At 39.5% G+C, this 14,490-nt stretch overlaps 1 protein-coding gene across 6 annotated transcripts in view; it reads left to right on the plus strand.

Annotated features, from left to right (window-relative positions):
• Nucleotides 1-14,490, plus strand: part of LOC130917051 (roundabout homolog 2-like) — a 796,933-nt gene that overhangs the window by 616,711 nt on the left and 165,732 nt on the right. For all 6 annotated transcript variants that reach the window (XM_057838104.1, XM_057838107.1, XM_057838108.1 and 3 more), the window contains exons 3-5: nucleotides 8,400-8,557; nucleotides 8,638-8,758; nucleotides 11,521-11,659. In XM_057838104.1, coding sequence (XP_057694087.1) covers nucleotides 8,400-8,557; nucleotides 8,638-8,758; nucleotides 11,521-11,659 — 418 coding nt within the window. The remainder of the gene's footprint in view (nucleotides 1-8,399; nucleotides 8,558-8,637; nucleotides 8,759-11,520; nucleotides 11,660-14,490) is intronic.

The following is a 14,490-nucleotide window of genomic DNA, read 5'->3' on the forward strand; positions in this document are numbered from 1 at the left end:
ACACTGTTGCTGGTATTTTGGCCCATTCCGCCATGCAGATCTCCCCTAGAGCACTGATGCTTTGGGGCTGTCGTTGGGCAACACGGACTTTCAACTCCCTCCACAGATTTTCATGGGGTTGAGATCTTGAGACTGGCTGGGCCACTCCAGGACCTTGAAATGCTTGTTACGAAGCCATTCTTTTGTTGCTCTGGCTGTGTGTTTGGGGTCATTGTCATACTGAAAGACCCAGCCACGTCTCATCTTCAATGCCCTTGGTGATGGAAGATTTTTACTCAAAATCTCTCGATGCATGGCCCAATTCATTTTTTCCTTTACACAGATCAGTCGTCCTGGTCCCTTTGCAAAAAAAAAAAAAAAAAAAACAGCCCCAAAGCATGATGTTTCCACCCCCATGCTTCACAGTGGGTATGGTGTTCTTTGGATGCAATTCAGTAATCAACTTTACTTGTGTACTTTCTTCAGCAGGGGGACGCGTCTGGCATTGCAGGATTTGAGTCCCAGCCGGCGCATTGTGTTACTGATAGTAGCCTTTGTTACTGTGGTCCCAGCTCTCTATAGGTCATTCACTAGGTCTCCCCGTGTGGTTCTGGGATTTTTGCTCACCGTTCTTGTTATCATTTTGACGCCACGGTGTGAGATCTTGCATGGAGCCCCAGATCGAGGGAGATTATCAGTGGTCTTGTATGTCTTCCATTTTCTAATAATTGCTGCCACAGTTGATTTCTTTACACCAAGCGTTTTACCTATTGCAGATTCAGTCTTCCCAGCCTGGTGCAGGTCTACAATTTTGTCTCTGATGTCCTTCGACAGCTCTTTGGCCTTGGCCATGGTGGACTTCGGAGTGTGACTGACTGAGGTTGTGGACAGGTGTCTTTTATACCGATAATGAGTTAATACAGGTGCCATTAATACAGGTAACGAGTGGAGCCTCGTTAGACCTCGTTAGAAGAAGTTAAACCTCTTTGACAGCCTGAAATCTTGTTTGTTTGTAGGTGATCAAATACTTATTTTCCACTTTAATTTGGAAAAAAATTCTTTAAAAATCAAACAATGCGATTTCTGTTTTTTTCCACATTCTGTCTCTCATGGTTGAGGTTCACCCATGTTGACAATTACAGGCCTCTCTAATCTTTTCAAGTAGCAGAACTTGCACAATTGGTGGTTGACTAAATACTTATTTGCCCCACAGTACCTCACGATACGATTTGCGATACAAAGCTCAAGATAACGATGATCTGACGATATGGCGATTCAACGATTATCGATACGTTGGTCAGGAAATCATTCTATAATATTTTAAAAACAACTAATAAACAGAAAAACAAGCTTCTGTTGTGAATTAGAATGAGTTTATCACTAGTAGACGTCCAATCCATTTGAACTGGGAGTGTGGCAGCGAATGAACATTCGTTAATTCGCTGCCATCCCTCCCACTTCAAACGAATTGAACGTCTATGGCCGTCAGTGGAAGCCAGTGCCAGGCAATAAGGTAATTTTGGGCTATTTAAGGTCATTTACCTGTTGATTTTCAGTTACTTCCTGTCGATTTGGGGGTATTTTACGGGTCATATCCTGTTTATTTTGAGTTACAGAACAGGAAGTGATCTGGGAATCACCCAAATGAATAGGCAGTGACTCAAATGCAACAGGAAATGACCTGTAAATGCCCTGAAAATCAAACAGAATAACCGTGAATGCTCTGGATTTGGCGTCGTGCACCGTCAATGCAGCCTTAGAGTTAACTGAGACACTATTATGGTGGAAGATTTTGGTAGCAACTTGTTGGTTTCCTTTATATTATTTTTTTTAGACATTGACACCTTTTTAAAACGATGTCTCGATTCTTGGCAGGAGCATATCGATAACCTTTTGTGATACAAAGTATCACGATATATCACCATTTCGATATTTTGTCACACCCCTACTTTGAAGCCTACTTTCGGGTTTCAACTTTGCAAGGATGAGTGGTCCAAATTTTGGTTTCAAGTCAGATTAAGTTTATATTTTAGTTTCCTCACACTTTTACGTCCTGACAATGTTGATGTCCTAGTGTTTTACTACTTATTTCTTTGTACTTCCCTTTAGCATATCATTAATGATGTGAAAATTCGCTCTACGAAGTAACACACGTGTGGGAGTCTACTTTCAGCAATTTTGGCAACGACCTCTGGCCGTCTTCCTGCACCCGCCCCTTACACCCACAACCCAAGGGCTGCTCTGCAGTGCCTTGAGTTCAAGGTGTTGCTGGCGAGCCAAGCGGAAGACCTGCACTTGCGCTTTGCAGTGTTCGAACCAGCCCACTCCTTTCATATTTGCCCAATACATAAATAAAAATACAGGGAGATTAGTACTTCTCAGATACGGATCCTGTTTAGCCTGCAGCCCGATTTGCACATACCGCTTGCCAACAGAGTGCAGGGGGTGTAAATGGAACAAAATATATAAATATTAATAAGCGAGACGGCAGAGTTTGTGGAATCCTGGAACTCGGCAGGAGGTGAGGTGTTTTTGGGAGTCTTTCCCGTAGTGGATAGAAATGCAATTATCGTTGATCCAGGTCTGCATGCCTTCAGGGCCATTGAGCAAGAGCGAGTTCACTTTCCTGACATCAAATACACGCTCGCTTATCAGCCAGCATACTTTGTTCTTTTAAAACAAAAGCATTGAGTCATGCGCCTCCAGAACATTGAAAAGCATCTGTGTGTACGGATAGTGTGCCCCTAGAGGTGATACATTTGATTGGTGTTGATGATGTTGACGTAGCGATATACCAGTCTTTATTCACTTGGGATGTTGTTGCTCTAGCCTTTAAGTTAAGCTTTGAAAACAGGGTTTCAAGCCAAGGTTGGAGCTTCAAACAAGGTGTTGGTTGTCAGTTTGGGATTTCAAGTCAAGGTTGGATTTTGAAATAGGGGTCGAAACCCTGAGTTTGATATGACTTCCCACACAGTCCAACCAGTTAAAGGTCGAGTACAGTGATCCTTTTCTACTTCGGGCCCTCAGTCCATCGCAGATTATTTTTCAATTAAAAAAAAATATATGAAAAAATACAGATGAGCTGTCCCGAGCACATGCCCTGGAGTTGATTTTCAAAGTGAAACGATGATTGACAGATTTTTGTGTTTGATCATGCCAGAGACACAAACTTCAAAAGTGCCACATGCGTAAATCATTGTTGAACTTGTTAAACAGTTTCTATGGCAACTCATTGTGTGTAAGTGAGCAGCTTGAGCGGATTTTAGTGGACTCACTCAATTGAAGCATTTAATGAAGACCAGCGTTTTTCTACTACGTCATTCTTGTTTAAAAATAATTCGGTTGGACAGTAACATGTTTAAATGTATATATATATATATATATATATATTAGGGCTGTCAAAATTATCGCATTAATGGGCAGTAATTAATTTTTTAAATTAATCACGTTAAAATATTTGACACAATTAACGCACATGCCCCACTCAGATTAAAATGACAGCAGTATAATGTCCGCTTGTTACTTGTTACTTGTTTTTTGTTGTTTGGTGCCCTCTGCTGGCGCTTGGGTCCAAATGATTTTATGGGTTTGGGGAGTGAGCATGGTGTAATGACATCAACAATGGCGAGCTACTAGTATACTTTTTGATTGAAAATTTTACAAATTGTAATAAAATGAAAACATTAAGAGGGGTTTAATATAAACATTATGTAACTTGTTCTAACATTTATCTTTTAAGAACTACAAGTTTTTCTATCCATGGATCGCTTTAAGACAATGTTTTAATGTTAATGCCATCTTGTTGAGTTATTTTAATCATAAACAAATACAGTACTTATGTACCGTATGTTGAATGTATGTGTATATGTCTTGTGTCTTATCTTTTCATTCCAACAATAATTTACAGAAAAATATGGCATATTTTATAGATGGTTGAATTGCGATTAATTAAGATTAATTAATTTTTAAGCTGTAATTAACTCGATTACAAATTTTAATCGTTTGACGGCCCTAATATATACTGTATATATATATATATATATATATATATATATAGTTTTTTTTTTTTTTTAATAATTATTATACATTGGGGGAAAACGTGGGAAAAAAAATGTCTTATATGTTTCTCTTTCCAATGTTAAATCTGAATAAATACATTGACCCCCCCCCCCCCCCCCTCCAATTAACTGCGAAAAACGAGGGATCACTGTATTCCTTCTTGCCTGATGTCAACTTGGAAAGGCACCATCGACAGGATAAGCAATGTTGAAGAGGGATGAATTTAAGGTTTCAAATTAAGGTTTGAAAATTAGGGTTTCAAATTAATCAAGTCATACTGGATCTTCCAAGTACGTTTTAACTAATGGTTAGCGCTTCCAATGAAAGTTTTAGGTTTTCAAAATGGGGTTTTAATCTTTGTTCATATCCCTGAATTTATAGTCCAAAAATGAGTAACTGTTTTTACTTCATGATTAGAATTGATTAAAATTTGAATTGGATTAGGTTAGGCTTTCAATTCATTATATGAAGGCAAATTTATTTGTATAGCACAAATTCAGACAAGGTCATTCAAAATGCTTTACATAAGGGGTCTCCAACCTTTTTTGCACCACGGACCGGTGTTATTTGGGTCTTTTTTTCACGGACCAGTGTTCTGACAAATTTTGCAACCCATCAAAAATTGCATTGATGCGGTTCTGCGCATGCGCTTAACGTTAAACAAAGCCGCAAAATGAGCAAATGCAGCGATTTCAAAGTAAACACTCCAAACGTTCTTGAAAGAAAGGAATATTAACTTACGTTTGATCATGAAAGGACTTGTAGAAAAGTTCTCCTCAGATGCATCCTGCCATGTAAGCTGCACACAACAACTTCACACCGCTCTCACCATTAACGACTTTGCCTCGTCATTAAACATTAATTAAGAAGCCCGCTTCACAAAGATACGATGTTGGAAATTGTAGCAAGGTTTTCAATGCTCTTGTAGCGATGTCAGGATATTCCAGAATGACTTTAATCCAGAACCTCGGTAGAGTTGTTGTCTCAAATGTACGTTTAATAAGGTCGCCGTCATTTGCGATCTCTACAAGTTGATCTTCCTGTTGCACAGACATGCTCAAATCACTCGGTTTATTCACAAACGGGTCACGAATCCACTCCTTTGCAGTTTGTGGGTCTTCGAGGTTGTAGCCTCGTCAGGTGCCCTTTTCGCCGTAAAAATATCTCCAAAGACGTCTGTTTTTCAGACATCATCGCTCGTGTGGGGGCTAATTATTTCCGGGAACAAGTGTGCTGCGCCCGCGGCCTAGCAATACGTTATTATCGAGGACAAGCGCACATAGATATATTATATACACAAACAAGATGTACTGCTAGCAGTCCAATCAATGGATTTCTATGACGACATTCAAATCTATCCCGTAGTATTATATCTAGAGTAGACAGGGATATTGGTGTGTTAAGCAGGGGCCCAGGGTTAATTCAGCCAGAATGCGGTCGTTATTAAATGATTATTTCTATGCGGCCCCGGTCCGCGGCCCGGCAGATGGGGACCCCTGCTACATCATGCAAAGATCCACAAACAGAGATAAAGTGGTACGTAAAATAACATTAAAACAACAACAAAAGTTAAAAAACAAAGACAGTTGGGACAGGAAATAGAAGTAAAACTAAGCAATTGAATTGAAAATAACAACAGCAAAAACAATTGAAACAGAGCAAATATTGTGGCTTCAAATTGGGTTTTATAGCCTCGGTTTAGCGTTCCAAATAAGGGTTTGTAATTGGTGTATCAAGGCAACCCAGATTTACCAAATTAAAAATTTGGAAGCACATTAATTCGGGTTTGAAGCTCAGGATCAAGCTTTCATTGGCTGTTGCTTTTATTGCGAGTTTTTGGATGCATGTAGTCATGTGCAGATTAGATAAAATAAAATTAGATTAGCGTTCAGTCATCCACCTAATGTGTGTGACTCAACTCCCTTGGGTGCCATCAGGACTGAATGAAGGGGAACAGTTAAACACAAACAACATATTGTGCGTGGCATACACCAGTCCATACTTTTACGAAACAACGGTGTTCATCCATGGCTAAAGCAAACAAAATGGAGGGCATCATACTGGAAAGGGGTGTTTAGGGTCTTTGGTTAATTACCTTACAAGTCCTGCATGGGGGAGACATGGAAACACACCTTCTGTTGTGGAGTACCTCCATTTGCATTCACATCACACCAAAGTCCTACTCTGTACCTCGGGATAATTGGTTTGAAAGCGTCCGCTGTTCCCAGTGGAAATATATAAGAGGGGCATATCTCTGTGGAGAGGCTAAGAAGGGCACATCGGCCAGTTATCCCCTTTTATAATCCCGGCGACAATCGCCCCTTCGGAATCTACATAAGGACCTGTAGCCAGCCCTTAATTTAGCCCCCCTCAAGCATCTTCAAACATCCTCCAAGCAGTTTGCGGACCTCTTCATCCGTAGGAGGTATGCGGCTGCGGAATCCGGGATTCCCAAAGTGCCATTAGATTCATTGGAGGGGGTGGGGGTTTGAGAGCAGGTAGCGGGAAGAGGTCAGTGTGACCCCCCTCAATGGGACTATGGATTCTTTAATTCTTCTTCTGAGCCTGGGTTGTGCTTTAAAAAAGGGATTGAAACAAGGGTTAAGGTTTCAATATAGGGTTTGAAACCAAGGTTAAGGTTTAAAGCAATAGTTAGGAGTCAATTTAGAGTTTCGAGAAAGAGTTAGGGTTTGAAATGAGGGTTTTAGGTTATCAAGGTTTCTCATTTCAATTGAGGTTTAGGGTTTGAAATTAGGGCCACCGTTCAAGGTAAGGCTTTACAATCAGGTTTAAAGCCTAGGTTAGGGTTTTAAGATAAGGTTTCGACAAAGGATTAGATTTACTACCATTACATGTTTTGTATTCTTAAGCTTCACACATTCACTCCCAACCATTTTCACCAGTGCAACCCCCTTCGCTCCCGGTCGTTTTACTGGATTTTGACTGATTTTACAAGGCCCACAGAAAATTCTGTTCTATTGCTATATAAACATGGAACCCACCGAAAAAAAGATTACTCTCTTCTTTCAGCAGGAAATATCTTTTTCCATTCTTTAGAAATCAGCATTAGAAAAAGCTTAGTTTGAGCAATTTTCCAATTTCTGATGAAAAAAACAGAGAAATTAAGCTTTTTGTGAAAGCATACATTTCAAACATAACTTTGACTTTAACATTATACATACAACATTTTTTGCTTTAGTTACATCCCAAACATCTGACTAATGTTTTCCTTTAACAAAACAACATAAACAACAAGACAAATAGAGCTTTTATAGCAAAGTAACAATTTATTTACACATAACTAACCGAGAGATGACGCTGTTGTGGCCACGAAGGCGGGGGTAAACAGCATCGTCCGCTGCACTGGTGGTCCCGGTCGTTCTGCTTGGTCGTTCATCGCCTGACATCCTAGGCGTCCTCCCGGTTGTTCTGCTCGGTCGTCCGCCGCCTGGAATCCTGGACGTCCATTCGATCGTCTTCCGCCAGCACCCCAGCTGTGCGACCAGCCGTTCGTTCCGTTGAATCGGGTTGCAGGTCTTACCAAATGCGCTACTGCCCTCCAGTGGCCAGTTTATAGCTTTAAAATGGATTTTCAGCATCGTACTTTGGAAGTTGAATCAGAACCCCGAGATGTCTCTTGTGAAAAAAAACGTAAAAGATGTATAAATACGTCTTTGGGACACGTAAACAATTAAAAATAGAACGTATTTATATGTTTTTGTGAGCAAATGAGTTAAAAACTAATCAGTTTGAAACCTAACTTGAATGTTGAAAGCATCTTTGATTTGCATTCATGTCTGAATGTGTGTGCAAACATGTGGGTATGCATGTACGTACGTATGTGTGACGACCACTTTTGATGATGAGCGTTTGTTCTGGCTATGATGAAAGGCCGACCTGAGGGTGATTAGACCCTTTATGCATCAGACTTACAGTGTTTTTTTTCTCCCCTTCAACACCAGTCTGTAGGGGGCTTCATGTATGTGCAACCCCCTTATTATCCTTCACATGTGAATGGCATCCAGCTTCAGGGCACTCCATCTGTGTTTGTTCTCCTCCCTCCATTGGGACCCCCATTACCTCCTATTATCTTCCCGTGTCTTTGCCTTGTGTCGTTTAAGGAGTCAGGATTAATATGGTTCACTCAACAGTAAGGGGTCCAAGAAATCATCAGTTTGTGGATCAACAATTTTGACCTGATCAATAGAGTTCATGAATTGATTGGTAAATTAGACAATACAGACCTTCAGTCTGACACACATAACACAGAGGGCTATCATGCGAGTGACATGCCAGAGAAATGGTATTGATGGTAATGATCCACATAGCTTAAGATTGTCATTTTCCAACCTCCCTTTTAGTGCTGCGAGACGACTTCCGGCAGAACCCGACCGACGTGGTGGTGGCAGCGGGCGAGCCGGCCATCCTGGAATGCATTCCTCCAAGAGGTCACCCCGAACCCACCATCTACTGGAAGAAGGACAAAGTGCGTATTGAGGATAAGGATGACAGAGTCACGGTGAGTGCCCAACACACTGATTCAAAGACAATGTCTTTGAGGACAAAACATTCCATTTTTATGTTTTTTTTTTTTTTTAGATCCGTGGAGGGAAGCTGATGATCTCAAACACAAGGAAAAGCGATGCCGGCATGTACATATGTGTGGGCACCAATATGGTGGGAGAGCGCGACAGCGAGACAGCACAAGTTACCGTGTTTGGTAAGCTTGATTTCCACCGACTGTTCTCTTATATAAGTATAACACCATTTACCATTTACCATTCTGTGTGTCTTAAAATCAGGAGCAACTACCGTATTGGCCCGAATATAAGACGGCCTTGATTATAAGACGACGCCCTATTTTTCAAGACTCAAGTTTGAAAAAAGACTTTTTGATCACCACATTAATTTTTAAACAGAAAATAATGACAGTGCATCCAAAACAAATGAGTATAACAATATATTTGAGGATAAAAGCATGTTATTTTGCCTCATTCAATTCTTAATATCTGAACATTTAAATATGTAAACTAAAGTGCAATCACATTTGTAAATGAATGGCTTCTGCTTTTTGAAATGTAAATAAACCAATCTATTGTGATAAAACAACAACATTGCAATAACTGCATTAACCCTTTAACACCGAACGTGTCGGATGCGACACGTTTGCGCATATCATCTTTGAAACCTCGTAACGCTGTAATTACGTCACACAAGTGCCCCTGGTTGCTCTCGTTTGAAAGTACCGAAAATGATGTCCACACCAGTTTTTATTTGAAGTCAATCGACCAAGTGAAACGGGAGATAATGTCATTTGAGTTTTATAGTTTTATTGAACTCATAAATATGCATTAAAACGCTGCATGGACCATGTGTCTATCTCCATATTTCCATCATTTCTTGTCCTTTTTCAAAACCGAAAGCAGCACAAAAGACTGCATATCCTAAGAGCCGTTGTGATGTCAAGAAGGACGAACCTAATGTGAACATTTTTAATAAATTGACGAGCAAGGCGCCAGCTAAGGGAAAGGAGACACGCGTAGCAAGCAACGGTGCGGTTTGATTGAGCGAGCGACTTTGAAACGTGCAGAATGAATCGAAAACTAAATTTAGCGCAAGCTAATGCATTACTTCATTAACTCAAGGAATAGAATGAGCTGTATTTGTCATTGTTTTCCTCGGATCAGTCGGCGTCTCGGCGAGTAGAAGTGACAGCAGCGCGCAAACGGCGGATGAGTAGGCTGTGTGACGTTGTATGTGACGCAGTTTAGTGACATGTTCAAAAACAAACTTTATTGAGTGCGCAAAAAAAAAAAAACTTTATTGGGTCGCATGCCTAAAAAAAATTGAATTGAACTGAACTACTTGTCAATATTTTTGAAAATACTTTTTTTTCAATGTTTTTTATTATTTTTTCTTCACTATGAATCTTTTCAATTTTTATATAGATGTGTGTTTGAGAAGCTTGATTGCATGTACATATATACCTTTGATGGGTACAATACCTAACTTCAAAAAAAGATATCCTCCAAACCCTTTTTGTGTTGGATAACATATATAATTTTCTCACTATTTTGCACTGTACTGTATATGACATGTTTTGACCATAGTATGTGTGAAGGCCAAAAACGCCTATGACCATAGCTGCTGTTTGTGTTGAATTGTCAAACATAAAACTATTCAATCTTATTTTTTCTATTGAATGTTTATCCTAGCAAGTTAAATAAATATTAAGAAGCTTCAAAACAGTTGGTCGAGCATGTTTGGTTGTCAGTGGGACTTCAACATTACAAATTTTGAAAAAAAATTTGGGGATTTTTTTGTCTTTTTGGGTCCAAAATTTGGATTAAAGTTGGTCAGTGAAGAAAACAACAGTTTGGACATGAAGTTCAGATATCCTGAAAAATGGGACCCATCTTGGCCATTGTGAACAGTTTTTTCTTTGAAATATAAAGGCAACATCAAAGGCATGCAAATTCGGCCAAAATAGGCGTAGGTGTTAAAGGGTTAACCATCAAAGTGAAGTCTAACTGTAACTGTAGTATTGAAACAAATCTGAATCAGGAAAAACATTGCAATAAAATAATGCAAACTGGTTAAATTTAGAGTAGCTGAGATCTTTCATGACAGAACATCGCTTTCATCGAAAACACCAATACGTCGCGCTGACGACCAATGCAGCGCTTTCGAGTGACGCTACAATAGGAAGAATGTCTTTTCCTTTTGTCATTTTAAAATATATTGTTTGGAGATACACGAGCACTGTACATCCCTTGCACGTGTATATATTTTGTTTTGTGTAAATTTCAATAAAATATGGTTAAAATTAGATGCATAATACTTTTGTAACGTTATTTACTTTTAAAGATCGGATATTGTTGCCGTTCTATTTCCTGTTTGGTGCGTGCTAAACAGCAGGGCTTGATCCGGCCACAGGTTGACGGACAAGAAAATAGACCTCGTACGTATTTTAGTTTTAGATCAGAGAGGCGGACTCAGGCGCATCTGGATCGGAGCTGAGCCGATCATGTGTACTACTTCGTATTGACTACAATACAAACATATTTGTTGCGTCGTTCGGAACGGAGCTGAGCGTAGCGCGGCGGACTCTGTGTGTTTCGGCCTTTAAGGTGTCGAATCAGCCATTCCGACTTTTATTGCTCAAAACTAATTTGTATGTAGCACACATGTTGAGTTTCACTTGCTGACGTGTGCTACGTGAAAATTATTTTATTTTGCTGTGTCATGTCTGCTTGTTTTATGTGTAAAAGATTGCATTTTAATTTAAGGAGATATGGTTTATAGTATGCGAAATGGGTTTACTCTATCAAATTCTATATGGTAAGCTGCTCGGTCTTTTCCAGTCTAAAACAAGGCCTAACGTCTATTGTCTTGTTTACAGGACTTACCCAAAGTAACCATCAAAGATGTACTTTGTACATTATCTTTTTAAAACGGCATACTATATTTCTACATTCGCAGAGCGACCGACATTCCTCCGCCGCCCCATCAACCAAGTAGTGCTTGAAGATGAGATGGTAGAGTTCCGCTGCCAGGTGCAGGGAGACCCCCAGCCTAACGTGCGCTGGAGGAGGGACGATGTCGATGTTCCTCGTGGGAGGTAAGCTGACCAACCTGTGACGTTCAAAATAAAACACCCACAGGAGTGTTTTTTTTCCAAAACTAATAAATACAACAATTTGTTTCAACCTTTTTTGCCCACATATGCAGATTATATATTTTGGGAGACCTAAACTCCATACATTTTCACAGTTACTATGACTTGTGCATGGGCTCTTGTGAGTCTCTGGGGTGAAACGGCAAAAATCAATGTCATTGCGGGCTTAAACCAGGGGTGTCAAACCGGTCTTCAAAGTGCCGCAATGGGTGCTGAATTTCATTCCAACTAGAGCTGTCCCGACTAGTTGACATAGTCAACGTCATCGCTGACGTAAATCCGTCGACGAGCACAACATCCCGTCGACGGTTAATGAAGGGTTAAAAAAATATATGCGTGGAAAGTTCAGAATGTCGGACGCTCTGTATGCAAGTGGGGAAAGCTGCACAAAGTCAAAAAAGCGCACCACAGTGTCCAAAACATTGACTGATTTCCAAGAAACAAAGGAAGGTACACTCTTGTGTCCTGTCTCTTCAATGCCAAGCTTGGCTCCGGTCAGCCGTGAATGAACACCTAACGCGCCGTCACCCAGTTTGTAAGTACATCTAACTAACTAACTAACTAACTAACTAACTAACTAACTACATGCTTTATTGAAGTTGCTAAGCCTGTCGCGGTATGCAATGAGTCCAATGTCCATTTATCGCACGGCAAATAAAAATGAGGGCGGTAATTTTCACGGCTGCGTTTTATCGCTGCGCACGTGCGTGCATGCTGATGGCATATGAGACTCCAGTTCCTTTCTCTTATCAACACGATGTAGAATTAAAGTTCCGACATACAAAATAAGAAAACACATCTATATTAAACACTGTAACGTTAGCACTGCTACACTGAGGTGAATGATGGAAAAAAGGCAACCTACTTTAGCCTGCTATAAAACATTGGCAGTCGTCTCGTGAAAGTAAACTTGTGGATAAAAGGTGACACTTCAAACATGAAAAATCGCTGCTTAACAGCATTTGCAAACGAAAAAAATGAAAAAAGAAAAAAAAAAAACTATTACTGACACTACATGCAATGACAAAAAGTGCTTTTTTTGCGGCGTGTAAAGCTGAAGTTAGCTGTTTAGCGAACGTACTTCCGGTGAACATTTGAAAATAAAAGCATGTCATGTTCGTCATATAAATAACAATTTCTGGAGTTAATCCCACATACTTCAGAATTCAGATTCTACACTAAAAATACCTTTAAAATGACACCCTTTATGAAAAATCTGATTGGCAATGAACAATTATTAGAATTATTATTATACTATTAAATATAGTACTATACTATAATATTAATGCTAGGTGTTTTTTTAAGAATTGTTTTGAATCATGTTGGAAAGGCGAAGTCAGTGTTCTGAATCTGTTTACGTTCCATTCTTTTGCACTAGTTAATTCTATCAGCATTTGAACTCATTGTTTATTTGCGATTTATCATGATTATTTTCGTGTTTATTTGTACTTCATTAAATAATTCAAGTGTTCCAAAATATTTTTGTTAAATGATAAGCGTCAACAAAAATCTCATCGCTAAATTAGTAAAAAAATAAATAAATAAAATAAAAAAATGTTTTAATTATTAGAGTAGTCTACTAATCGTAAAAATAGTCAGCTGACTAATCGGGAGAAAATTAGTCATTTGGGACAGCCCTAATTCCAACCAAATGAGATGATTACCTTTTCACCAACCTGGTGTCTTGCAAATTTAACAGGTTGATTGCAGTCAGGTGCTGCTTCTTTCAGCAGAAACCTCATTGGTTGAACTGTCTGTGCTGGAGCAAAAACCAGGACCTACTGCGGCACCTTTGTGGAATCGATATGACACCGCTGACTTAAACAGTGATCGCTACAGATGCTGATTACATCATCCTCAAGGATAACGTGTGGGCGGCGTGTTTGCGTCTGATAAGGTTTTCTTTTTTTCCACTGGCTGCCAGGACTTTTTGCCCTTAGATATGAAAAAAAAAAAAAAAAAAACTTACACAAGTTTGTGAAAGGCAGCTCGCGCTGGAAATGGTTTCACAGAGTAAGATGAGTGACCAAAAAACTGAACCATATGGGACAGACATCAGTCAGTCGCATAACAGTTAAACATGATAACAATAATAGTAGCTTGCCATAGAAGGTAAGTGAAGTTAAAATAATTTGTTTTCTCTGTCCCTGGCATTTAACAGCTTTTAAAAACGTGTGGTAGACAATGTTTTCAGTTAGAGTTTAACAGTGCTGTCAAAGAAGAGTAAAACTTTAATGAGAATCATAATATTATGACATTAGGGTACAATGGTATGAAAAAGTATCTGAACCTTTTGGAATTTCTCACATTTCTACATAAAAGCATCATTAAATGTGATCTGATCTGTGTCAAATTCCCACAGATGAAAGAACAGTGTCTGCTTTAACTAAAACCACCCAAACATTTTAGGATTTCATATTTTAATGAGGATCATATGCAAATAATTACAGAAGGGGGAAAAATAAGTAAGTGAACCATCACATTTCATATTTTGTGCTCCCCCTTTGGCAGCAATAACTTCAACCAGATGCTTCCTGTAGATGCAGATCAGTCTGGCACATCGATCAGGACTAATTTTGGCCCATTCTTCTCTACAAAACTGCTGTAGTTCAGATTCCTGGAATGTCTGGCATGAATCGCTGTCTTTAGGTCATGCCACAGCATCTCAATGGGGTTCAAGTCTGGACTTCGACTTGGCCACTCCAGAATTTGTATTTTGTTCTTCTGAATCCATTCTGAAGTTGATTTACTTCTGTGTTTTGGATCATCGCCTT

This window comes from Corythoichthys intestinalis, chromosome 6 (assembly GCF_030265065.1).
Source record: "Corythoichthys intestinalis isolate RoL2023-P3 chromosome 6, ASM3026506v1, whole genome shotgun sequence".
Classification (NCBI taxonomy): Eukaryota; Metazoa; Chordata; class Actinopteri; order Syngnathiformes; family Syngnathidae; genus Corythoichthys; species Corythoichthys intestinalis.